The sequence below is a fragment of the Kogia breviceps genome, chromosome 7 (assembly GCF_026419965.1).
Source record: "Kogia breviceps isolate mKogBre1 chromosome 7, mKogBre1 haplotype 1, whole genome shotgun sequence".
Lineage (NCBI taxonomy): Eukaryota > Metazoa > Chordata > Mammalia > Artiodactyla > Physeteridae > Kogia > Kogia breviceps.
This window is the reverse complement of record NC_081316.1, coordinates 67070810-67096923: the sequence shown is the minus strand read 5'-3', so window position 1 is coordinate 67096923 and position 26114 is coordinate 67070810. Positions and strand designations below refer to the sequence as shown.

General features: G+C 34.9%; 1 protein-coding gene across 2 annotated transcripts in view; it reads left to right on the top strand.

Moving 5' to 3' along the window:
* The window catches only part of CWF19L2 (CWF19 like cell cycle control factor 2), a 230590-nt gene extending 206733 nt beyond the window's left edge, over positions 1 to 23857 (top strand). For both annotated transcript variants that reach the window (XM_059070794.2, XM_067038548.1), the window contains exons 15-18: positions 3102 to 3257; positions 5438 to 5518; positions 19774 to 19875; positions 22593 to 23857. In XM_059070794.2, coding sequence (XP_058926777.2) covers positions 3102 to 3257; positions 5438 to 5518; positions 19774 to 19875; positions 22593 to 22736 — 483 coding nt within the window. In that variant the 3' untranslated portion in view covers positions 22737 to 23857. The remainder of the gene's footprint in view (positions 1 to 3101; positions 3258 to 5437; positions 5519 to 19773; positions 19876 to 22592) is intronic.
* Positions 23858 to 26114: the final 2257 nt, after the last annotated feature.

Sequence of the window (26114 nt, the reverse complement as noted above, 5' to 3'; positions counted from 1 at the left end):
ACCCCTAGTTAGAAAACATGAACACTTTAAGACTTCTAAAGAGACTAATACTAGTCCTTGTATCATGCTGATAAAGATACCAAGAGAGGAGATATTTTGACTGTATTTCATGAAATTCTGTCTTTTAACTCCCTGAAATCTTTTACTTTATGCTGTGAAAGTTAAAGGGCAGACTGTTTTGATGCATCTATGGCCCAGCAAGGTTAAGAGTGTGGATAAGTGTATTTGATGTGAAAAAAAATTTATTTTTCTAATAGTGGATGCCAGTGCAGTAAATAATTTAAAGTGGAAAGTGTTGCAGATTTGGTTTTCAGAATTATTTGGGGACTTTTCTGGAATGCTTTTTAAAAATGTATATATGCAAAACTGATTTAACTTAGAGCAAAATTAAAGTGCCAAAAAGATTTTAAGTTATCCAGGAATCTAGTCTGTATGTTATATGTTTCTGTAAAAAATTAAGTTACTTGATGAAAAACACTGAGTTGGATAAAGAAGAAATTTATTCAGTTCAATAGACACTGAGTGCATGAGTGTAAGACAATGCAGGTGTTTTGAGAAATGCAGAGATAAAACACTCATTAATTCTGCCCAAAGGTGTGTTATATACTAGTATAGGTTTCATTATGCTTTAGTAGATTTTGTAAGCCAGATGCATTACAGAAAATTGAGTGAGGGAGGAAAAGCCAAATTGTTTTATGTAAATAATGGCATTATAGCTCTCTTTTGTGATAAAAGAAAGTTGTTAGAAGGTGTAAATTACTCTACGATAGTGAATGAAGAAAGTATCTGAATTCTAGCTTATTTAAAGAAATGTACTTTTTTTGATTTTTGTTTTTACTTTCAAATATGTACAAAAACTCAAATTAATAATTCCGTGGTTAATACCTTTATGGTCATTCACCACTTTTAGAGAATATATATTAAAAATGACTTGACTTAGCAAAAAATTATCTTTGCAAATTCAGGGGCCACTTCCTTCAAGTAATTTTTATCATTATCCTCTAGTAACATTTAAATTTAATTTTAGACCTTATATTTAGTAGAATATGCAAAGATATTCAGCAGAGCATGTGGGAATAATCACAGATTTCTAATGATAATATCTAAATTTTTAGTTTTATTAAATATATAGTGAAACTAGTTCCCCTTTAAGTTTATTCTTACCAGCTTGACAAATGAGCTTGAACATATGTTATAGTCAGACACTGTAGGTCCATTTTTTAAATATCTCAAATTAGTGGTATGGTGGTGGGGTTGTTGATGCTTATCTACAGTGGGCTTCACTGTGGGGCCATTTCAGTGGAAAACTTCCAGTGTTAGTACCATTAGGTCTTTTTCTTGGGGCTCGTCAGACTCTCCAGAAAACACTCTTCCAGTCTCTTGCCTAGAGCTTCTACGTCTGCTTTCCAGTGTTCTGGGAGCTGAGTTGGGAAAGAAGGCTGGTGTGGCAGAATGTCAAACATTTAAGACCACTAAGTAACATTTTTTATGATGCCCCTGTTTTCAGACTGTATACTCTCAACAGTGTCTGGTTTTCCTAGCCCAGCAACTTTGTTGTTTGCCTTCTCCAGAAGGTTATCCTATAGTGTTCTGCTGGTGTGGAGGAGGGGATCTGGTGTGTTAGTTTTTTTTTTTTCAAAAGACTTTCATCTGTGCCATCTGTTTTTCATTACACCTTCACCTCTAGTTCCATAATTCCTTGGTGCTGCCAATTCCTGAGCCTTTTGAGGATTCTGCAGTGTAGCATGGGTTTCTTCTTTACCATCCCTCCTAAACCCCCTCCTCCTATATTACCCAACTGTGAACCAGCTTTCTAGTTAGTGTTTAAGTCAGATATTATGGGGTGATCTGATTTTTAGCATATTTTCTCTAATTTTCTTTGTTCTAATAGCTTTATGCTGTTTTGAAAATTATCTTAATGTCATTTTTGAGGGGGTCACTTCATGAAGGGTGTAGAATTAAATGTGTTATGTTCTGTACTATCGCATAACATTTATCTTTGGATAATCTTATCTTTAGACATGTTCTATTTAGAAAATTTGAATAAATTATAGTATTAATATTATATCATCAGCCCTAAATAGCTTTGGTACCTTTAATGAAAATACTTTAATATTTATTTTAAATTCGTTTACTCATGTTTATCTGAGTTTTTTGTAATGTGATTTGTAATGTGTAAGAATTGTAACACTCTAGTATAGATTACTTAAATATATTGTAAGGAATATAAGTCCAGATGTGTTAACTAAATGAGGAATTGCAATTAGGTGAGTAATCATAGTTTAGAAACGTGGAAAATAGTGATTACCTGAAGGATGAAGAGTTTTCTACTTGTAATACGGGAATTGTATTTCGCCCCTGTAACATGAGATCTCTACATCTCTGTGAAGCATAAAATAGTTTTGGTATCTTATGATAATGAACTGAAACACTTTCTTCATTGTTTAGTTTTCATATAAATTTTAAAGAATGAATATTATTTAACTATGTATAGTGTATTTGTTGTATTGAACTTGGGGAAATCCTGCTTTAATGGAGTTGATAACCTCAAATTATACCATTAAACTCATATTTTTAAATTAAAGTATTTTATATATGTATATATATATGGAGTACTTAAAAGTGTGTATGTGTCCTCCTTGAGGCTGTAAGTATGATGTTTATATATTTTATAATATTGAACTATTCTTGCATCACTACTAATTTAGTACTTTTGAGTTTTCATTTATAATCCATGACATCTTAAGTTTGTCTTCTTCGCTGTTGTCCAGATAGACTCTAGAACCGTCATCCAACAGTTAAACCTAAATTTTCCCACCTAAATGTGATTTTATCTGTTCTTATTTTAGTTTACTGGAACTGTTTCCAATATATACATAATACTGAGCACAGTGAGTTTCAGTTAAAAAATATATGTTGCTTAACTATGTGAAATTATGTGGTAGATTTAGAAAGTAAAGTAACTATAAGGTAACATTGTAGAGTTCAAACATTGTTTACTTTTTTTTTAATTTTAAAAGAATTGATTATACATTTTATTGTTCTCAAATTTTGAATCTCCTCTCAGTGCGTTATTTACCTAGCCATTTTCCTCTCTTCAGATGTTTAGAAAATCATTGGTAAAGATGTTTGAAGATAAAGGATTGGACTGTATCTTTTTAGAAACAAATATGAGCATGAAGAAACAATATCATATGGTTTATGAATGCATTCCTCTCCCAAAGGAAGTGGGTGATATGGCTCCCATCTATTTTAAGGTATTTATGGATGGTCTTTACAGGCATACTTATTTTTTGCTATATTATGGTTTTATGAATAGTTATCTTTATTCTGATATTTTTTCTCCTATGTACTTACCAAATTTTATATCATTTAAAGAAATGAAGTAAAGCACAAAAAATTGTGCTATATAAATTTCTGTAGAAGAAATTTGTGATTTTGACCTTTAAAAAGCATGTTTATTTATAAGTATGAATATACTATCAAATGGTAATTTTTAATTTCTATTTTAATTTCTCATTTCTCAAATGAAAAATCAAGTTCTACCTTGAAGTACTTTCAAGTCAAAATTGTAGTAATAACTCTAGAAAACTTATAATTTAAATTTCTTAGAGCCAAACATAATTACATGCAAACAGCACAAATTACAATTGCTAAAAAAAAAAAAAAATTACAATTGCAGAGACAAGTTATTGCTGCAAGTTTTAGTATTTAATACCTCATCATGCTCTTTGTAAAAGGAAACTAAAATCTAATCTTGACATACATCTTTAGACATTGTAATAAATTATTAGAGTTCTTAAGCAATTGTGTTATTACAATATTCAAGCAGGTTTAACTAAATAGCGTTTGTTTGATACTGACCTGAGTGCAATGTAATTTTAGACTAATATAAATTTGTAAATGTAGAACCATATATGAAATAGTAACGTGTACAATTAAGATAATGTTTTATGAGGTGCTATAGAAACTTGCAAATGCAACATTTAGACAATATAGGATGGTAAATTTTAATTAATATGGACTGTAAACCCCAATAAAAAGAATTATTTTTAAAAAGGATTATTAAACCTGTTAAGGTTGATGAGGTGGTGAAAATCAACTTTTCCTGTAGAAATTTTTTTTTTTTTTTTTTTTGGTGCTAGGTGGGCCTCTCACTGTTGTGGCCTCTCCCATTGCGGAGCACAGGCTCCGGACGAGCAGGCTCAGCGGCCATGGCTCACGGGCCCAGCCGCTCCACGGCATGTGGGATCTTCCCAGACCGGGGCACGAACCCGTGTCCCCTGCATCAGCAGGCGGATTCTCAACCACTGCGCCACCAGGGAAGCCCTCCTGTAGAAATTTTTAAAAACAATCTGATTATTTGCTTTGAAGTCATGCTATTAAAGTATAGGAAAACAAGCCAGATAATTCCCAAACCCATGTCAGTCCTGTATTAAAGAGAATCAATTGAGAAAGAGATTATTATGCTTTTCTTCAATTTTTTTTTTCTCTTGTACTTCCTCAGTGAGCCCTAAGAGATTGTAACTATAGGTATTGAAGTACATAGGGCACAGCATAGAGCAGCTACTGTTGCTCATGGTTGGTGACAGAAATGTCATCTCTTAACAGAATGGTATGCCACTTTTTTTTTAATATTGTATCTTTTATATGATTGTTAAAAATGTACTTATTTGATTTAGCTTCAATTTTATATTGAATGTGCTACATTATAGTGTCAACACAAGCAATCCATGTCTTTTAAATAGGGAGCAGCAGTGTACATGATGTATTTAAACTGTGCTTATTTGAATGTTAATTTCACCTTTAAAATTTGCTTCATTAGTAATGATGTGTAAAAATGACATTATTTTATAATTATCACCATGGCGTTACTTTCTATTAAATATTTCTTTACCATAAATACTAGCCATATTGATTAGCTTAGAAAGTCTTATAATTTCATGTCTGTGTATTTTTTCCCATGCATTTTTACTCCTTTTTTCTATGGCCAGAAATAGTTCAAGTATTTGGTTGCCAGAAAGCACATAAATTACTGTTCTTATATACGGAAGAAGAACAAGAAAACAAAATGAATTTATTTGAGTAGATGTCTATGAATGGAGTAAGGAATTTGTGAACTTTATGTTCACAAATTACGTTCAATATTAAATTGCTTGGTCTTACTAAGGATTGTTTTTGTCATGTAAAGGTGAGCTAAAGTTAGTACAAGAGTTAAGAATGAGTAAAATAGTATTATTTTGGCTAATGATAAGACTTGTATGAAATCAAGAAATTCCAATTTTAAATAACAGAAATTAAAGGCTTAATTCATTCAAAATAATAACCTAACATGTATATTATTATACCTTATAATTAATTCACCATATTACTTACTTTTAAACTCTTTGTATTTACTTGTGTATTATTTTTTAATTGACAAATGGCTATTTCTTAGAAAGCCATAATGGAAAGTGATGAAGAATGGTCTATGAACAAGAAATTAATTGATCTCTCTTCAAAAGATATCAGAAAGTCTGTAAGTATTATTTTTTTTAATATAAGAAATAACCTTCCTGGTTAGGATCTTTGTAATTTCCATATCTTATTTGAGAAAGAGACCATTTGGCTGAGTGATCAAAGGTGAAGTAAATATAATTCAATAAACAAAGAAGAAATTATTTTCATCCTACCTGGTCTAGCAGATCCTTATTTCTTTAATTGCGTATTTGAATGTTTATTCCTGATCTTTTGGTGCTCTGCCACTGTAGTCCCTATGATTGTTTATGATAACCATAAGACTCTGCCATGAAAGTTCCTCTTAACGGGATTCTCAGCCTCTGGGACAAGTGAGGAGAGATGCCTTCTTGTTACTGAAATTATAATGAGAAAAACATTTTCATAAAGGCTCTATTTTGAACATGGAACTCTCTCTCTCTCTTTTTTTTTTTTTTTTTTTTTTACTTATACAAAAGTTCACTGTTCTGGTCCTTTAAAACAGTAGTTGAGTTAGATGATGGGTACATTATTCTTTTAGAGACTTTACTAACCATGTTTCATAGTTTAATCTTGATTTGCAGATCATATTTTAGATACAAGTTACCCTTAAGTTGAATACTTCTGTAATGACCTCACTCTTTTCAAGAAATACACATTAAATGGAATAGATATATAATAGAACTGTGGATTCCTTTTTGTATTCAAAGAGTATTATATGAATGTTTACTGAGTTCCTGCTCTTTACCAAGCACTGTTCTAGATGCTTTTTATACATAATGGAACAAAACAAATGCTTTATGTAGCTTATATTCTAGTGCAGGAGTTGGGAACTGCACTCTGTGCTAAATCCAGCCTGCTGCCTGTTTGTGTAAATGAAGTTTTATAGTAATACAGCTAAATCCTTTTTTTCTTAACATCTTTATTGGAGTATAATTGCTTTACAATAGTGTGTTAGTTTCTGCTTTATAACAAAGTGAATCAGCTATACATATACATATATCCCCATATCTCCTCCCTCTTGCATCTCCCTCCCAACTTCCCTATCCCAACCCTCTAGGTGGTCAAAAACCACTGAGCTGATCTCCCTGTGTTGTGTAGCTGCTTCCCACTAGCTATCTCTTTTACATTTGGTAACATATATATAAGTCCATGCCACTCTCTCACTTCTTCCCAGCTTACCCTTCCCCGCCCCACCATGTCCTAAAGTCCGTTCTCTACGTCTATGTCTTTATTCCTGTCCTGCTGCTAGGTTCTTCATAACCTTTTCTTTTTTTTAGATTCCATACATATGTGTTAGCATACGGTATTTGTTTTTCTCTTTCTGACTTATTTCATTCTGTATGACAGACTGTAGGTCCATCCACCTCACTACAAATAACTCAATTTCGTTTCTTTTTGTGGCTGAGTAATATTCCATTGTATATATGTGCCACATCTTCTTTATCCATTCATCTGTTGATGGACACTTAGGTTGCTCCCATGTCTTGGCTATTGTAAATAGAGCTGCAATGAACATTGTGGTACATGACTCTTTTTGAATTGTGGCTGTCTCAGGGTATATGCCCAGTAGTGGGATTGCTGGGTCATATGGTAGTTCTACTTTTAGTTTTTTAAGGAACCACCATACTGTTCTCCATAGTGTTGGTGTCAATTTACATTCCCACCAAATGAGGTTAGATGATACCTCATTTTAGTTTTGATTTGCATTTATTTCTCTAATGATTAGTGATGTTGAGCATTCTTTTATGTGTTTGTTGGCAATCTGTATATCTTCTTTGGAGAAATGTCTATTTAGGTGTTCTGCCCATTTTTGGATTGGGTTCTTTGTTTTCTTGATATTGAGCTGCATGAGCTGCTTGTAAATTTTGGGATTAATCCTTTGTGAGTTGCTTCATTTGCAAATATTTTCTCCCATTCTGAGGGTCGTATTTTCATCTTGTTTATGGTTTCCTTTGCTGTGCAAAAGCTTTTAAGTTTCAGAGGTACTGTTTTTGTCTGCTTTCATGCTACAAGGACAGAGTTGAGAGTTGCAATAGAAATTTTATGATCTGCGAAGCCCAAATTATTTAAATTACAACTTTTATTATAGGTTTTTACAATTGTTTTTTAAGTTTTTAAAATTTTGCTGACCCCTCTTCTAGCACATGTCACTAGAATATTTCTGTCCCATTTCTTGTTTTGGAAAGCCAGACCTGATACATGTGACTGATAGAATTCACTATTTTATTTATTACATCCCAGGCAAAAGGTTGAAATCTCATTGTATTATTGGAGGTAGTTTTAATTCAAAAGTAAAACCATTGTCTATAGTCTTTTTTAAAAATTAAAAAAAAATGTAATACAATATTTAAAGGTTACTTTCCATTTACAGTTATTACAAAATATTGGCTATATTTCCCGTATTGTACAAAACATCCTTGAGACTATCTTACACTCAGTAGTTTGCACCTCCGACTTCCCCACCCCTGTATTGCCCCCCACCATTGCTACTGGTAACCACTAGTTTGTTCTCTGTATCTGTGTGTCTGCTTCTTTTTTCTTCTATTCACTAGTTTGTTGTATTCTTTAGATTCCACATATAAGTGATATCATACAGTATTTCTATTTCTCTGTCTGACTTATTTCACTTAGCATAATGCCTTCCAAGTCCATCTACATTGCTGCAAATGGCAAAATTTTGTTCTTTTTTAAGGCTGAGTAGTATTCCATATATACATATATACACCACATCTTCTTTATCCATTCTTCTGTTAATGGACTCTTAGGTTGCTTCTATATCTTGGCTATTGTAAATAATGCTGCTATGAACATTGGGGTGCATATATCTTTTCAAATGAGTGTTTTGGTTTTTTTCTGATATATATACTCAGGAGAGGAATTGCTGCGTCATATGGTAGTTCTATTTGTAGTTTTTTGAGAAACCTCCATACTGTTTTCTGTAGTGGCTGCACCAATTTACATTCCCACCAACAGTGTAGGAGGGTTCCCTTTTCTTCACATCCTTGCCAGCATTTGTTATTTGTTTTCTTTTTAACGATAGCCGTTCTGAGGTGATATCTCATTGCGGTTTTGGTTTTGATTTGCATTTCCCTGATGATTAGCGATGTTGAGCATCTTTTCATATGCCTGTTGGCCATCTTCATTTCCTCTTTGGAAAAATATCTATTCAGTTCTTCTGCCCTTTTTTTAATCGGGTTTTTTGGTTTTTTGATATTGAGTTGTATGAGCTGTTTATATATGTTGGATATTAATCCCTTATTTGTCATATCATTTGCAAAAATTTTCTCTCATTTAGGAGTTTGTCTTTTCATTTTGTTGATGATTTCCTTTGCCGTGCAAAAGCTGTTAAATTTACTTAGGTCCTATTTGTTTATTTTTGCTTTTATTTCATTTACTCTAGGAGACTGATCCAAAAAACTATTCCTGTGATTCATGTCAATCAGTGTTCTGCCTGTATTTTCCTCTAGGAGTTTTATAGTATTCAATACTAAATTTACGTTTTAATACATTTTGAGTTTTATTTTTGTATGGTATTAGAGAATGTTCTAATTTCATTCTTTTACATGTAGCTATCCAGTTTTTCCAGCACTACTTATTGAAAAGACTGTCTTTTCTTCATTGTATATTCTTGCCTCCTTTGTCATAGATTAATTCACCATTAAGTGTGTGGGTTTATTTTTGGGCTGTCTATTCTATTCCATTGATCTATGTGTCTGTTTTTATGCCAGTATCATACTGTTTTAATGACCGTAGCTTTGTAGTATAATCTGAAGTCAGGGAGCATGATTCCTCCAGGTTTGTTGTTCTTTCTTAAGATTGTTTTGGCTATTCAGAGTGTTTCAAAGGTACAATTTCCCAAGACTGAACTAAGAAGAAATAGAAAAGATGAACAGACCAATTACCAGTAATGAAATTGAGTCAGTAATTTAAAAATTCCCATCAAACAAAAGTCTAGAACCCGATGGCTTCACAGGTGAGTTCTACCATTTATCCTTCTGAAACTATTCCCAAAAATTGCAGAGGAAGGAACGCCTCCAAACTCATTCTATGAGGCCAACATCACCCTGATACCAAAACCAAAGATATCAGAAAAAAGAAAATTACAGGTCATTATCACTGATGAACATAGATGCAAAAATCCTCAACAAATACTATCAAAATGAATCCAACAATACATTAAAAAGATCATTCACCATGATCACATGAAATTTAACCCAAGAATGCAAGGATTTTTCAGTATTCACAAATTACTGTGACACACCACATTAACAAATTGAAGAATAAAAACCATATAATGCAGAAAAAGCTTTTGATAAAATCCAACATCCATTTATGATAAAAACTCTCCAGAAAGCTGGCATAGAGGGAGCATACCTCAACATAATAAAGGCTGTATATGGCAAACCCACAGCTAACAACATACTCAATGGGGAAAAGCTGAAAGCATTTCCTCTAAGATCCAGGAATAAGACAAGAATGTCCAGAGTCACCACTTTTATTCAACGTAGTTTTGGAAATCCAAGCCATAACACTCAGAGAAGAAAAAGAAATTAAAAGAATCCAAATTGGAAAAGAAGAAGTAAAACTGTCACTGTTTGCAGATGACATGATACTATACATAGAAAAATCCTGAACACCCCACCAGAAAACTACTAGATCTCATTAATGAATTCAGTAAAGTTGCAGAATACAAAATTAATGTACAGAAATCTGTTGCATTTCTATACACTGACAATGAACTATCAGAAAGAGAAATTATGGAAACAATCCCATTTACCATCACATCAAAAAGAATAAAATACCTAGGAATAAATCTAAGTAAGGTGGCAAAAGAGCTCTACTCTGAAAGCTATAAGGCACTGATGAAAAAAATTGAAGATAAAACAAAAAGATGGAAAGATATACCATGTTCTTGGACTGGGAGAATCAATTTTGTTAAAATGACCCTACCACCCAAGGCAATCTATAGATTCAGTGCAATCTCTATCAAAATACCAATGGCATTTTTCACAGAACTAGACAAATAATTTTACAGTTTGCCTATAGTCTTTTTCTTTTCCCTCGCTGGTGAATTGGGACAGACAATATATTAAAAAACAAAACAACGCCCCCACAAATGTCCAATTCATGATCTTATAGAAAAAGGTGTCTAATATACATACATCTTTTTTGCCTAAGTTTTTCACTTCTCATATAGTTTCCAATGCCATTGAATATTCTTTTAGAACATGATTTTAATGGTAGTTGAAAATATTTTAGGGGAGGGGTGGAATCAAAATGGTATAGTAGCACAATGCTGAACCCAAGTCCCCTCACAAACACATCAAGACTACAACTACATATAAAGCAAGTCTCACTAAAGGTGACCTAAAGACTAGCAGAACAGCCCTTCTGCAACCTAGACTATAAAGAAAGAACCACACAGAGTCTGATAGAAGGAGAGGAGAAGCGATCTAGTTGGGACTGACACCCTAGAGAGTGACCTAGAGAGGAGAGAGATATCACATGTTCAGGATCTTCCTTGGGAAGCGGAGCATTCAATCCACACATTAGGCATTCCATCCCTGTGGTCCAGCAAGAGGAAGATGAGCCTGTCTGGGTTAGAAAACCAGTGGGGCTTACCTGAATGCTGTAATAAATAGAAACTCTGCTCTTGAGGAGCTTGCACACAGACTTGCTTGCTCACAGTCCCAGGGTGGAGGCAGCAGATTGAAAACTTCATGATGCTCTGGCCGGCTTGCCCGGACCACCCGAATGTGCCCCCAAGTTTGCACAGAACTCCTACTCTAGCCTCTACTGCTCTGCTATTGCTCCCTGTTAAGGTCAAGGTTGCAATTGCCAACAAGAGTGCACACACTTGGAAGGAACAGGGCTTGATTGGACCCTGGCCCTGCCTCTGACTAGGATGGGAGCAACATACTTGGGAGGGAGAGGAATCAGCTCCAGGGTGGAGACTGCCATTTCATGTGTGCGTGTCCATGTGCACACTTGGGAAGGAGTGGAACCAGCTCAGTAGTGTGGCTCCAACTCCTCCAGCCCTGATCTAACCTCTTACCAAAGTACGTGCACCAAGGCAAAAGTGGAACCACTTCAAAGTAAGCCCCAAGCCCTCAGTCCCTGACCATGCTCTCAGTTAAGGTGGAGACTGCCATCACACCAGGGAAAAGTGCAGGTCCCTCAGGGCTCCTGCTTCATGTCTTGGCCCTGAATCCCACCTCCAGTAGGGCAGTGACTGCCATTGAGCATAGGAGAAGCCCCAGCTCAAACATGGCTCTGGCTCTACCTCCCACCAAGGCAGTGGCTGTCAGGGCACCCTGGGTTTACTTCAGATCAAGCTCCCACTGAAACCACTGTGCACACACAGACTGCATTGGGATGGTCCCACACACCGACATATCTTCAAGACCGGGATAGGTAACTCTTTCACCTACTGTCATGCAGACAGAGGAATATGTTTCAAATGAAAAAACAAGAAAAGAAAAATGAATAAAACCCTACTGAAACAGAGATAATAATTTACCTGATAAGGAGTTCAGAGCAATAGTAATAAGAATGCTAACTCAACATGGGGAAAAAAATAAATGAACAGAGTGGGAATTTTAACAAAGAACTAGAAAATATTAAAAAGTACCATTCAGAGCTGAAGAATGTAATAACTGAAATGAAAAATACACCAGAAGGAATTAACCGCAGATTAAGGTGATATAGAAGAATGCATAAGCAACCTGGAATATAGAATAGTGAATATCACCCAATCAGAACAGGAAAAAAAATTTTTTTTTTTTTTAATGAGCCTAGCTTAAGGCACCTCTGGGACAACATCAGGCATTCTAAATTTGCATTGTAGGGGTCACAGAAAGAGAAGAGAGAGAGAAAGGGATAGAAAATGTATTTGATGAAATTTTGGCTGAAAACTTCCTGAACCTGAAGAAGGAAATAGATATCCAGGTATAGGAAGCACAGAGAGTCCCAAAGAAGAGGAACCCAAAGAGAACCACACCAAGACATATAATAACTAAAATGCGAAAAAATAAAGGTAAAGAGAGAATTTTAAAGTCAACAAGAAAAAACAGTTACAAAAAGGGAATTTCCATAAGGATATCTGCCGGTTTTTCAGCAGAAACTTTTCAGGCCGAAAGGGAGTGGCATGATATATTTAAAGTGCTAAAAGGAAAAAACTAAAGAGTTCATCAGCACTAAAGTGACCTTACAAAAAATGTTAAGGGGTCTTCTTCAAGTGAAAAAGAAAGGACCACAACAAGAAATAAGAAAATACAGGAAGGGAAAAACCTCACTGTTAAAGGCAAGTAAACACAGTGGATCAACCACTTAAAGGAACAATTAGGTTAAAAGACAAAGATTTTAAAGTTAAATATAACTACAAAGAACAGGTAAGGGATAGGCATAAAGATGTAAAATATGACATCAAAAATAGAAAACATGAAGGGGGAATAAAAAAATATAGATCTTTTAGAATGTGTTTGAACTTAAATGACTATCAGTTTAAAACAATAGGTATAGATATACATCAACATATATGAACTCCATGATAACCACTATATATGCAGTATTTTTACTGGTAAGCCATCTAGTACCTATTTTAAGGTTGTTTTTTAAAACCTGGATATATACCTAAAATAAGTACCTAGAGGATTTTAATATTTTAAAATAACCAATATAGACAGTAAGAAACATACAGATCTTGGAATGGTTGTTGTATATTCAACTTTGAAGTGTTTTCTTTTCTAAATCACCACATAGCGTTTTATCTGAGACTATTTGAGAGTAGCTGGGGAATGAACCAGATGAGCTCTTGAGATCACTCTTACCTTAGGATTTGATAATTATGTGGATGGAGTTGTGAAGAGAACTTGAGGATAAGAATAATTTCAAAGCAGGTCACTTTTTACAAGGTTAACAAACTTTCCAGTGTCTTTTCTAAATGATAATTATGTTTCTGAGCATGAAGTGAACAATCTTGATTTATTTTAACATTATTTTTATTCTGAAGAAACCTCATTATCCTTCTTTTAAAAAACTCTATGTCCTTAGTAGTTTCATAAAGTATTTTATGTGTGTGTTGGGGATGTGGTGATTTTTTTCTTCCATAGTGGATTCTTGGCTGTTAGTAAAGATTCACATATTTGTAATTCATTCTGATTCTCTGTTGATTTATGTTTTTATTTGTGTGAATATAAGCTTCTCTTTTTATGTCTATTTTGTTTACTTTCTCTGGGTCTTTTGATTTCTTTGCAGTGTAGTGTGAAATTCATGGAAATATACAAGAAAAATAGATCTAAATATTCATTGCAGAGGAGTTGCGTAATATTCAGGAACTTGTCAAGAAAGTGGTCTTTTTTCACAAGACAATTTTATTGAGATTTCACATGAATTCTTCCTCAATTTTTCAATATGATTTTTAAATGGAATTTTGTGATAACTATAGCAGTTGAAAAACATCTAAGACATCTCGGGTTTGACTTTCAAAACAAAGCAAAGTCCACCTCAAGGAAAATTTGGGTTTACCCTAAGATCGTCAAATATGAGGACAATTATAGGAAGTCAGGATTAAAATCTGGAATATTAAAAGGGGAAAGCTCAAATACTACTGTTTTCCTATCATCAATAAAATATTTTGCTGTAATTCTGTCAGTACTCTTCATGGGTGGTACCAAAGTTCCAACTTCTATCCCTCTGGCTCAGGGCAGGAAAAGGGAAGTGCTAAATATACATATACTTTGATACTGGATCCTTTGCAATGCCTACTGACATACAACTCTTCAGGCAAGACATTAGGTTGTACCTTTTGCAGCCTGCAGTGAGAGAAGAGTTGCTTGTGGCAGCAACTGTTCTTTGTCTAGAAATAATGTGTTCATTTTGCCATCTTGGCAATTATACCATATGTTGTTGAGCTTTGGTATGTATTGATATATACAAATTACCACAAACTTCGTGCTTTAAAAACAGCACATTTTTTATCTCATAGTTCTGGAAGTCACAAATATGAACTGGGTATCACTGGGCTAAATCAAGGTGTTAGCAGGCCTACTTTTTTGTTGTTGTTGGAGGCTCTCAGGGAGAATCCATTCCCTTGCCTTTTTCAGTTTCTACATACCACCTGAATTCCATGGCTTGTGGTCCTTTCCTTTGTGTTCAAAGTCAACCAATATAGGATCTTCCAGTCTTTCTCTGACTCTGACCCTCCTATCATATGCTATATAACCCAGAATAATCTCCCCATTTCAAGATCCCTAACTTAATTGTATATGCAAAGTCCCTTTTGCCATATAATGTAACATATTCATAGCAAATATGGGATAGGAGCACTGACATATTTAGGAAGCCATTTTTTCTGCCAAACACAGTGTAATACAAACAAAAAGCATGGGGACTGTCATCATAAATTACTTTCTGAAGTTATCTCTTCCTCAAAGTACTGTTCTTTAATTGATGTAGTCTACAACATGATTTTAACCATTCAAATTCATGTCTCAAACATGTTGATCTGTTTCAGATAGCAAAAATATTTTAAGGATAATAAAGGCCATATATGACAAACCCACAGCCAACATCATTCTCAAGGGTGAAAAACTGAAACCATTTTCACTAAGATCAGGAACAAGACAAGGTTGCCCACTCTCACCACTCTTACTCAACCTAGTTTTGGAAGTTCTAGCCACAGCAATCAGAGAAACAAAAGAAATAAAAGGAATCCAAATAGGAAAAGAAGAAGTAAAGCTGTCACTGTTTGCAGATGACATGATACTATACATAGAGAATCCTAAGGATGCTTCCAGAAAACTACTAGAGCTAATCAATGAATTTGGTAAAGTAGCAGGATACAAAATTAATGCACAGAAATCTCTGGCATTCTTATACATTAATGATGCAAAATCTGAGAGTGAAATTAAGAAAACACTCCCATTTGCCATTGCAACAAAAAGAATAAAATATCTAGGAATAAACCTACCTAAGGAGACGAAAGACTTGTATGCAGAAAACTATAAGACACTGATGAAAGAAATTAAAGATGATACCAAGAGGTGGAGAAATATACCATGTTCTTGGATTGGAAGAATCAACATTGTGAAAATGACTCTACTACCCAAAGCAATCTACAGATTCAATGCAATTCCTATCAAATTACCCCTGGCATTTTTTACAGAACTAGAACAAAATATTACAATTTGTATGGAAACACAAAAGACCCCAAATAGCCAAAGCAATCCTGAGAACGAGAAATGGAGCTGGAGGAATCAGGCTCCCTGACTTCAGACTATACTACAAGGCTACAGTAATCAAGACAGTATGGTACTGGCACAAAAACAGAAATATAGATCAATGGAACAGGATAGAAAGCCCAGAGATAAACCCACACACATATGGTCACCTTATCCTTGATAAAGGAGGGAAGGATATACAGTGGAGAAAAGACAGCCTCTTCAATAACTGGTGCTGGGAAAACTGGACAGCTACCTGTAAAAGTATGAAATTAGAACACTCCCTAACACCACAAACAAAAATAAACTCAAAATGGGTTAAAGACCTAAATGTAAGGCCAGACACTATCAAACTCTTAGAGGAAAACATAAGCAGAACACTCTATGATATAAATCACAGCAAGATCCTTTGTGCCCCATCTCCTAGAGAAATGGAAATAAAAACACAAATAAACAAATAGGACCTAATGAAACTTAAAAGCTTTTACACAGCAAAGGATACCATAAACAAGACCAAAAGACAACCCTCAGAATGGGAGAAAATATTTGCCAATGAAGCAACTGACAGAGGATTAATTTCCAAAATTTATAAGCAACTCATGCAGCTCAATAACAAAAAAACAAACAACCCAATCCAAAAATGGGCAGAAGAACTAAATAGACATTTCTCCAAAGAAGATATACGGATTGCCAACAAACACATGAAAGAATGCTCAACATCATTAATCATTAGAGAAATGCAGATCAAAACTGTGAGATATCATCTCACACTGGTCAGATTGGCCATCATCATAAACTCTAGAAACAATAAATGCTGGAGAGGGTGTGGAGAAAAGGGAACACTCTTGCACTGGTGGTGGGAATGTAAATTGATACAGCCACTATGGAGAACAGTATGGAGGTTCCTTAAAAAACTACAAATAGGGGCTTCCCTGGTGGCGCAGTGGTTGAGAATCCGCCTGCCGATGCAGGAGACACGGGTTCGTGCCCTGGTCCGGGAAGATCCCACATGCCGCGGAGCAACTAAGCCCGTGAGCCATGGCCGCTGAGCCTGTGCGTCCGGAGCCTGTGCTCCACAACGGGAGAGGCCACAACAGTGAGAGGCCCGCGTACCGCAAAAAAAAAAAAAAAAAAAAAAAAAAAAACTACAAATAGAACTGCCATATGACCCAGCAATCCCACTACTGGACATATACCCTGAGAAAACCATAATTCAAAAAGAGTCATGTACCAAAATGTTCATTGCAGCTCTATTCACGATAGCCAGGACATGGAAGCAACCTAAATGTCCATCAACAGATGAATGGATAAAGAAGATGCGGCACATATATACAATGGAATATTACTCAGCCATAAAAAGAAATGAAACTGAGTTATTTGTAATGAGGTGGATAGACCTGGAGTCTGTCATACAGAGTGAAGTAAGTCAGAAGGAGAAAAACAAATACTGTATGCTAACACATATGTATGGAATCTAAGAAAAAAAATGTCATGAAGAGATTAGTGATAGGATGGGAATAAAACACAGACCTACTAGAGCATGTACTTGAGGATATGGGGAGGGGAAGGGTAAGCTGAGACCAACTGAGCGAGTGGCATGGATATATATACACTACCAAATGTAAATTAGATAGTTAATGGGAAGCTGCTGCATAGCACAGGGAGATCACCTCTGTGCTCTGTGACCACCTAGAGGGGTGGGATAGGAATGGTGGTAGGGAGGGTGACACAAGAGTGAAGAGATATGGGAACATATGTATATGTATAACTGATTCACTTTGTTGTAAAGGAGAAACTAACACACCATTGTAAAACAGTTATACTCCAATAAAGATGTTAAAAAAAAAAAACACTACATTGAGGTATCACCTCACACTGGTCAGAATGGCCGTCATCCAAAAATCTACAAACAGTAAATGCTGGAGCGGGTATGGAGAAAAGGGTATCCTCTTGCACTGTTGGTGGGAATGGATATTGATACAGCCACTATGGAGAACAGTATGGTGGTTCCTTAAAAAACTAAAAATAGAACTACCATACGACCCAGCAGCCCCACTTCTTGGTATATACCCTGAGAAAACCATAATTCAAAAAGAGTCATGTACCACAATGTTCATTGCAGCTCTGTTTGCAGTAACCAGGACATGGAAGCAACATAAGTGTCCATCGACTGATGAATGGATAAAGAAGATGTGGCACATATATACAATGGAATATTACTCAGCCATAAAAAGAAACAAAATTGAATTATTTGTAGTGATGTGGATGGATCTAGAGTCTGTCATACAGACTTAAGAAAGAAAGAGAAAAACAAGTACCATATGCTAACACATATGTGTGGAACCAAAAAAAAAAAAAATGATCATGAAGAACCTAGGTGCAGGGTGTGAATAAAGACACAGACCTACTAGAGAGTGGACTTGAGGACACAGGGAGAGGGAAAGGTAAACTGGGACAAAGTGAGAGAGTGGCCTGAATATATATACACTACCAAAAGTAAAACTGATAGCTAGTGGGAAGCAGCTGCATAGCACAGGGAGAGCAGCTCGGTGCTTTGTGACCACCTAGAGGGGTGGGGTAGGGAGGGTGGGAGAGAGGGAGATGCAAGAGGGAAGAGATATGGAGATATATGTATGTGTATAGCTGATTCATTTTGTTATAAAGCAGAAACTAACACACCGTTGTAAAGCAATTATACTCCAATAAAGATGTTAAAAATATATATATTTTAATGGAGCCTTCCATTCCTTTTTCTTTGACTACCAGATTTGCAAAAGTTCTATTAATTGATGGAAATGAAAGTCATATTTGAATAATATTCTCTGTGCCAAGCATTTATATGCATTTTTCTGTTTGATCTTCACAGCAAACTTCTGAGCTCTTCATATTTCTCATGAGACTCACAGATGTTAAATAACTTGCCTGAAGTTACATAGTTATAAGTATCAGAGCTGTGATTAGAGCCTTGTCTGTCTCTTTATTTTTTTCTTAATTGTCTGTGTCATACATGCTTTCACATTTTAGTTTAAAATATGAAAATATTTTTAAAAAGCACAAAGTAGTAACCCATTTCTCTGCATTTTATGTATTGTACTATTGTGTAAACTGATTATTTTTTAATTATGCTTTTCCTAGAACCTGAACAACTCTTTATAAGCCCCAATTTTAATTGCTTTATACTATTTTAAGATGACCACTCTTCTTCCACCATACCATACTATCTCTTTCCAAGTCATGTCTTCCTGAGGACACAATACAAAATATATATAATTAAGTAGAAATATGTAATTCACTGCCAAAATTAGTGAATGCTGACTGTATAAGGGGATTAGAGGGGAGAGATATTACTTTAAATTGACCAGTTTGAATACTCTCTAGTGACAGAATAAGGCCTGGAGGAAGAACTTGCAAGGACACTAGATCTACTTAACTTTTAAAGCTAGAAATTATGGCCTTTTCCAATCAAGATAGAGTTTAAAATACTTCATGCCTGCACATGTGTGTGTGTTTGTGTGTGTGTGTGACTGCGTGTGAGTGTGTATAGAAAGACAGAGGGAAAAAAGAGAGGGAAAGATAATAGTTAATTGTGGAAATACTTTGAAACAAGGTTGGTAAACTAAAAATTTCTATACCCACCTCACCAGTTAATAAAAAAACTATGATTGTTCATGTTTAATTTATCTTCGATCAATAAATAGTAGTAAAATCTCAGGGATGATATAACTCTGCATTGTGAGGAAAATATAAGAAAGCATATCCTTAATCTCTATTTGCATAGTCTAAAGAAAATTACTCGGTTGTTATATATTTTTAAAATGCCTTTTCTTTCCTGTTTCCCCAAAAGACAGAAAAATAATTGGTTCTGATTATAATTTCTGGATATTATAAAGCACTATCTAGCTGAAAGGCTACCAAATGAAATGTTTTATTTAAGAAGTTAGGTTATTGTTTAAATACCTATAGAACTGGAAATTCAGTGTATACATTTGTCTTGAGGGATGCTTAATTAGGAAGAGGGATTAAGCATAACTTTGATTTCATGCTGTATTCATGTGTGATTTATCTGTTTATTTAGGTACCCAGAGGCTTACCTTACTTCTCTGTGAATTTTGGCCTCCAGGGAGGGTTTGCCCATGTCATTGAAGATCAACACAAATTCCCTCATTACTTTGGAAAGGTATGCTCACAGATTTAGTAAAATACCAGAGTTTAGCAATTTTGTAACACTTTTCTTTTAAAGGGAAATCAAAACTTTGGGTACAGTATATAGTGAAGTTGCTTATTGCTGTTCCACCCACGTTTTAGAGGGAGTACCCAGAAACTGTTAATAAATATATCCCAGAATATTTGTAACAGGAATATTACTTTGTAACCAAACATTTGTTGACAGTGTTAGTGGTGACTATAATGTTTTCCTGTGGAGTCAGCCGGGCTTGTGCTAAGAGTGATGATAATTGATAATGATGATAACCCACTCATTGAGGATTTACAATGAGCCTGGTACTGTTCTCAGCACTCATTTAATGCTCAAAGTAACTCCATTATATAGATATTTTTATACTTTCATTTTATAGATGATGAAACTGAGCTACAGAGAGGCTATATAACTTCCCCATGGTCATGTGCTAATAAGTGACAGAAACAAGGGGTGCATAAGCTCATGGTTGAACTAGAGAACAAATGATCTCACATCTTCATTTATAATTAAGAACGATATAGTCCAAGAAGAGTGTGTCACTCATTTCACACAGATAGTTTCTGGACAGATACTGGAGTGTAGATCTTTTTTTGCTAGTGGATTCTTTGTTACTACAGATTGCCTTCTAGGGGTATAGTCCTTAAATTTAAGGTCTACTGAGTATCTGGGAAGTATGTAAGTTAGTATCAGGGACTAGAATGAAATTAGTGTAGCCATTGAAGCAATTAAAAGAAGTCTGGGCAATAACAGCTCTAGAAATGACCTTTCAATCTAGCATAACTCAGGCCTTTCTCTCTAAATTAGAGGAGCCTAGATGAACTCTGTCCATGGTTCCCTTTTCTTCCTCCCCATTTTCATCTCCTGTGTAGGATCATTTTCTACAAAGAATAGTGACATGTAAGAGGTTTGGACTAAAAAAATTTTATGCTGTTATCCTTAAAGGTTAACTAGAGGCCTAAAATCACATTCATCTATGAACTGTTGAGATATGTTACAGAAACTTGTCTGAGAATTTTTCAGAATATCTTTTCCCAGAGTTAACTAGAAAGAAACTTGTTTTCATTGCTCTGAAAAATTCTGTTGTTATTCAATAGAGCTTTATAACTCAAAGCTTTATGACTCTGCATTTATTTCTTTCAAAAAAAGAAAACTTAATTCTAGTGAAAATGAAGTAAAATGTCAATTTTTTAACTTGCATAAATTTAATTGGGAGATCGCCCCCCCAAATATTATGCATGTACTATGGTTTTTATGATACTGTTTTAATGTTAAAAGGAAAGCGTCTTTAGTCAGCATTACATCATTGATCCATTTTTCCCAAAATCTACTTTCCAAGAAACAGCCTATGAGACCAAAAGTCCCTTCAGCCTACAGTTGTTTAGAGTGCAGGAGTTGGTCTCTTTCAATTAACATCTGCTTCAGTAACAGAACAAGAATCAGTCCTTATATGGTACACATGAGACAAAACTTGATGCTTTATAGACAATTTTAGATCAATTTATAAAGCTAGGCTTTCTTAAACTACATTGGCTGGTGCCAAGAAACTCTTGCATTAAATCTAAATATGCCCTCTTTTTAAACTATGTCTCTCTTAACCACTTTATTTCCCTTTCCCACTGAAAAGAGGTTTGCTTTTCCTGATTTATCCAACAATTAGAATCTTCTTTCTTTTTGAATTTCCATGTAGTCTGCTTTGACATTTGCCTTATTCTGCTTTATAACTCCCACCACAACTCCACATTCTGTTATGAGCTTTCTGAAGACAGAGAAATGTATCTTAGTTATCTCTGTATCCCCTACAATATTTGGCACTTGCTTGTACATAGTAGGTCCCTTTAGTATATTTGTTAAGATTAAGACCTATGTTTTAGAGTGATTATCTCCAAGGTCTTACCACACAGTCCTGCAGACCTAGACTGAATATGCAGAACTCAACCCTTAGCCCAAGATTTTCCTGTATTACCATACTTCCCTTCCTTGAAGCATTATAAATCTCCCCCATATCTTTCTGTACATGGATACTCACTATCATAAATTTGATTAATTTCTGTAGCTGATAGCACAGGAAGAGGATCAGGAAGGAAATGATCTAGAATAATAAGCAGACAGTCAGAATTCCATTCCTTTCAGGGCTTGGGAATGTGACTTTTTAAATGAAGGTGATTTATAATTTTTAATTCTTGGTTTGCTTAGATTAGTACTAAAATATGATTTTGTTTCCTGAAAAAAGATCTACAGCTAATAGTAGAAGAAACTGGCTTTTAACTATACTGGGAAGTAGAACATTAGCCTGAGATTTAACTGTAGTTGAACAACCAAGTTAATAATTGCTACATGTTGATCAACTTTTTCTTCAAACTTTTACCAGAGCAGCTAATAAGGACCAAATTAGTTAAATTTCATTTTCTCTCTTCCCCTTTGCTGCTGTCTGATAGATGTGCTAGCAAGCAACAAAATAGACAAATTGTTTGACAGGAGACGCAGCTAGGACCCCTAGAATCACAGGGTTTGTATAGTTAGAACTAAATGAAAAGAAGGTTTATTTTTAACTTGAAACTAATATCTATGTAAAATTTGAGTATCCTCACGGAGAACTACTTAATGTTACGTTTAGTAACAAAATAAATAGAAATAGTTTCATCCTGTTTTTAGTATTTATACATGCACGTGTTTATATTTTTCTCATTCTTTGAAAGGAAATCATTGGTGGGATGCTGGATGTAGAACCAAGACTTTGGAGGAAAGGGATCCGAGAAAGCTTTGAGGATCAGAGGAAGAAAGTACTGCAGTTTGCTCAGTGGTGGAAACCATTTGACTTCACCAAAAGTAAAAAATGTTGATACATAACCTTCATTTTTTATTTCCTCTTCAGATTTCTTTCAGTTTTATTTCCATTGCATCTAACTAAACAACTGATCATCAGGTAGTAGGAAGAGAGTCATGATCTGGGTTTATGACAACTGCATCATTGGATTGTGTCGGTTTCCTTCCCCACCTGCTCCTGTGGACTTCATTGTAGTAACTGTGGAGCAAGACCAGTTATGTAGTGTGACCGGTTCATGTCCTGTTCTGTACCTATGTCTTGGTATTCTGAACTATTTATATTAACATACAGAAAGACTTTTCTGAAGGATTATCTAGGAAGTATAGCAAATCATTGCTTCAGAGGGAAGCAGGTCTGCTTCAAGTTTAAGTCTACTGACTAGCTTCTTTTGCATTTTTTAAACTAAGAGTTAGCATATTTAGTAATAATTGAAATTTCTTTTCACAGCATTTTATAGAAGCTCTTAATTTTCTACCAATAGCATATATATTACTACTATTCTTTTTATTAAAGGAAAAAACAATGTCCCAAAAGTAATTAAGAATTAAATAAGGTATATAACATGTTCATGATTTGTTTTTATTTCTGTATTTTTAAATAGTGTCTTTGAATTTTGGTAATTTTAAAAGTAATTGTTCCAAAAATTACAGTTTACAGTTGTTTGGAGTTTGTATGAAAGTTAAAAATCTTAGCCAAATCATCATTTTGGGGTTGTATTGATTATTACAAAATCTTAAGTAATGTGAGTATTTTTAGTTTCAGGAACACATTCTGTTGTCCCATTTGATCTAAGGTTCTTCATTTTCCTTTATTCTTACACTTGGTGTGAAGAGAAAGACCCTATACATATAGAATATGGCCATGGTCTCTAAGAGTGTTCCTACTTTATTTTTTATATGGAAGATATTTTTGTAGTAACCCTTTTTCAAAGATGTTGATTTTTTTGGAGCGGAACCTTGACATTTTGTCATGAAATGTTGAATACTTAGAATCAATGTGACATGTACTCTAAAGTAACTCCTAACTCGACGTAGTTATTTTTAATATTGACATCTCATTTCTTTACTATCTTGAAAAAAGAGAAATGTTTATGTTCTATCTGCAGTTTTAAAATTTTAATAAAAGTTGGAAGTTTAATGGTTTCAGATTCTCAATATTTTCAAATTGTATTTAAGTTATTATCACATTGATACTTGATAGTATTTTATTTATTGCTGTTTTCAGACTCCTTTGACCTTGCTGCAAAGTCTCAGAGGAATCTTTAACATTCATTTATTCAGTCAGTGAGTTAACAAACATTTGTTTGCAGGGCATTTTGTTGCATACTGGTGGTACAAAAATAAAAAAATACTTCCTATACCTTAAATTATTTCATAGTTTAGTGGTGCAAGAGACATGTTCAAAAATAATTGCAGAACAGTATAAGTTGTAATGCAAGATATGTGCCAAGTGTATTCAAGTACAGTGCTAAAGGACTATTTACACCTCCTCTGTCTTCATTCTTAGCTGATGAATCTTGCTTCCTGTTTTACTGAGAAAACAGAACTAAATAGAAAGGAGTTTCTACCACATCTAATTAATATACCTGCATCTGTATCCATGTACTCTACTTCTCCTCTTGATAACTGTAGGTAAATTGTTATCCTTATCTAGAGCTAGTCAACTCATTTATGTACTACTAGATTTCATCCTTTTTCACCTACTCAAATGCCTCTACCCTCTGAATTATTAGATTTTTTCCTCTCTATAAGATTATTTCAATTAGCATACAAAACCTTTTATAATATATCAACAACAAGCCCTGGCATCGTACTGCCACGCCTAGCCATTTCTCTTCTCCAGTTGAGCAAAATTCATTAAAAAAAAAATCTGTTTCCTTTCCTTCCATCTTCTTCCTGTTCTCAGTAGTTAGACTTCATCCTCACCATTCTACTAGTTTTAGTTTTGTTTATGGTAAGGTCCTCAGTTCCTTCCACATTGCCAAATCAAATAATTTATTCTCAGTGCTCATCTTACTCTATCAGCTTCATTGGCATACTTGATCACTTCCCCTTCTTGAAACACTATTTTTACTTTGCTTCTAGAACACTGTCTCTTATTTATCCTCTTTCCTTACTGGCTGCATCCTCCCAATCTCCTTTACTGGTTTCTCCTCTTGACCACTTCTAAGTGTTGAAATGCCTATTCTCAAACCATAACTACTGTATTCTCTCTCTCCCAAGGTAATTTTCTCAATAAAATGATCTTAAGTACTATTTTTAAGTTGGTTCATTTACTGAGCAAATATTTGAGTGTCTTCTAAATGCCAGTCACTGGTCTGTGTGCAGGGGTTACATTAGTGAAGAAAACAAAAATCCCTGTCTTTGAGGAGTTTACATTGTATCAGAGAAGACAGATAGTACACATTAGACAATAAATAAATTATCTAGAAAATGTCAGAGGTGATTAGTTCTATGGAAAAAGGAAAATAGAACAGAACAAGGAGGTTGTTTTCCAAATTTTTATTCACTTTGGACATCTTCACTGAATTCCAGAATCACATATCCAAATACCAACTTGACATCTGTTCTGTAACTGTATCAGTAGTAAGCATATATAAACTGAACTCCTGATTTTTCTCCTGTTCTAGTTATTTAATAATAACCATTTCATTATATCTCATGGTTTTATAGGTGAGACGTTTGGTCAGGGCTCAGCTGGATGATTTGCCTCTGCTTCAAGATGTCCGGGGCCTCAGCTGGGATGGCTCCAATGTCTGGAGATGACTGGGGTCATATGTCTGGATACTCTGTTCTTCATACAGTGTATGCTGAAGCTGGAATAGTGGAAAGTGTTCCTTTACTCACATGTGTGGTGCCTATAGTGGAATGAATGGAACAGCTGGGGACGGGCTGATAATACTCTTTTCTCATATGGTAATTTCAGGGTAATTGGACCTGCTATATGGCTTCTGGATTCCTCCAGAGCAAGCATTCCAAAAGACAGTTCCAAGAGATAAGAGGTGGAAGGTGCCTATCTTCTAGAGTCTGGTACAGCTTAACTTTTGCTGTGTTCTTTTTATGATAAAGTTGTCACGGAGCCCACCTACATTCAAGAAGAGGGGTCATAACCCTATCTCTCAGTGGGAGTTGTGTCAAATAATTTGTGATCATCTTTAATCTACCACAGTCCACCCTCTGGCCACAAACTTATACTCCTATGTGAAAAACATATTCAAATCCACCCAGGAAATTCCCATTCCAGTAGGGCATTAGGCTTAGGCTCAAAATTCAGGATCCCATCTAAATCAGTCCCAGATGGAGATGAGGTTACTCAGGTGCTTCAATCCGAAGACCTGTGAATTTAGACAAATTATCTGTACCCCTTACACACACACACACACACACACACACAC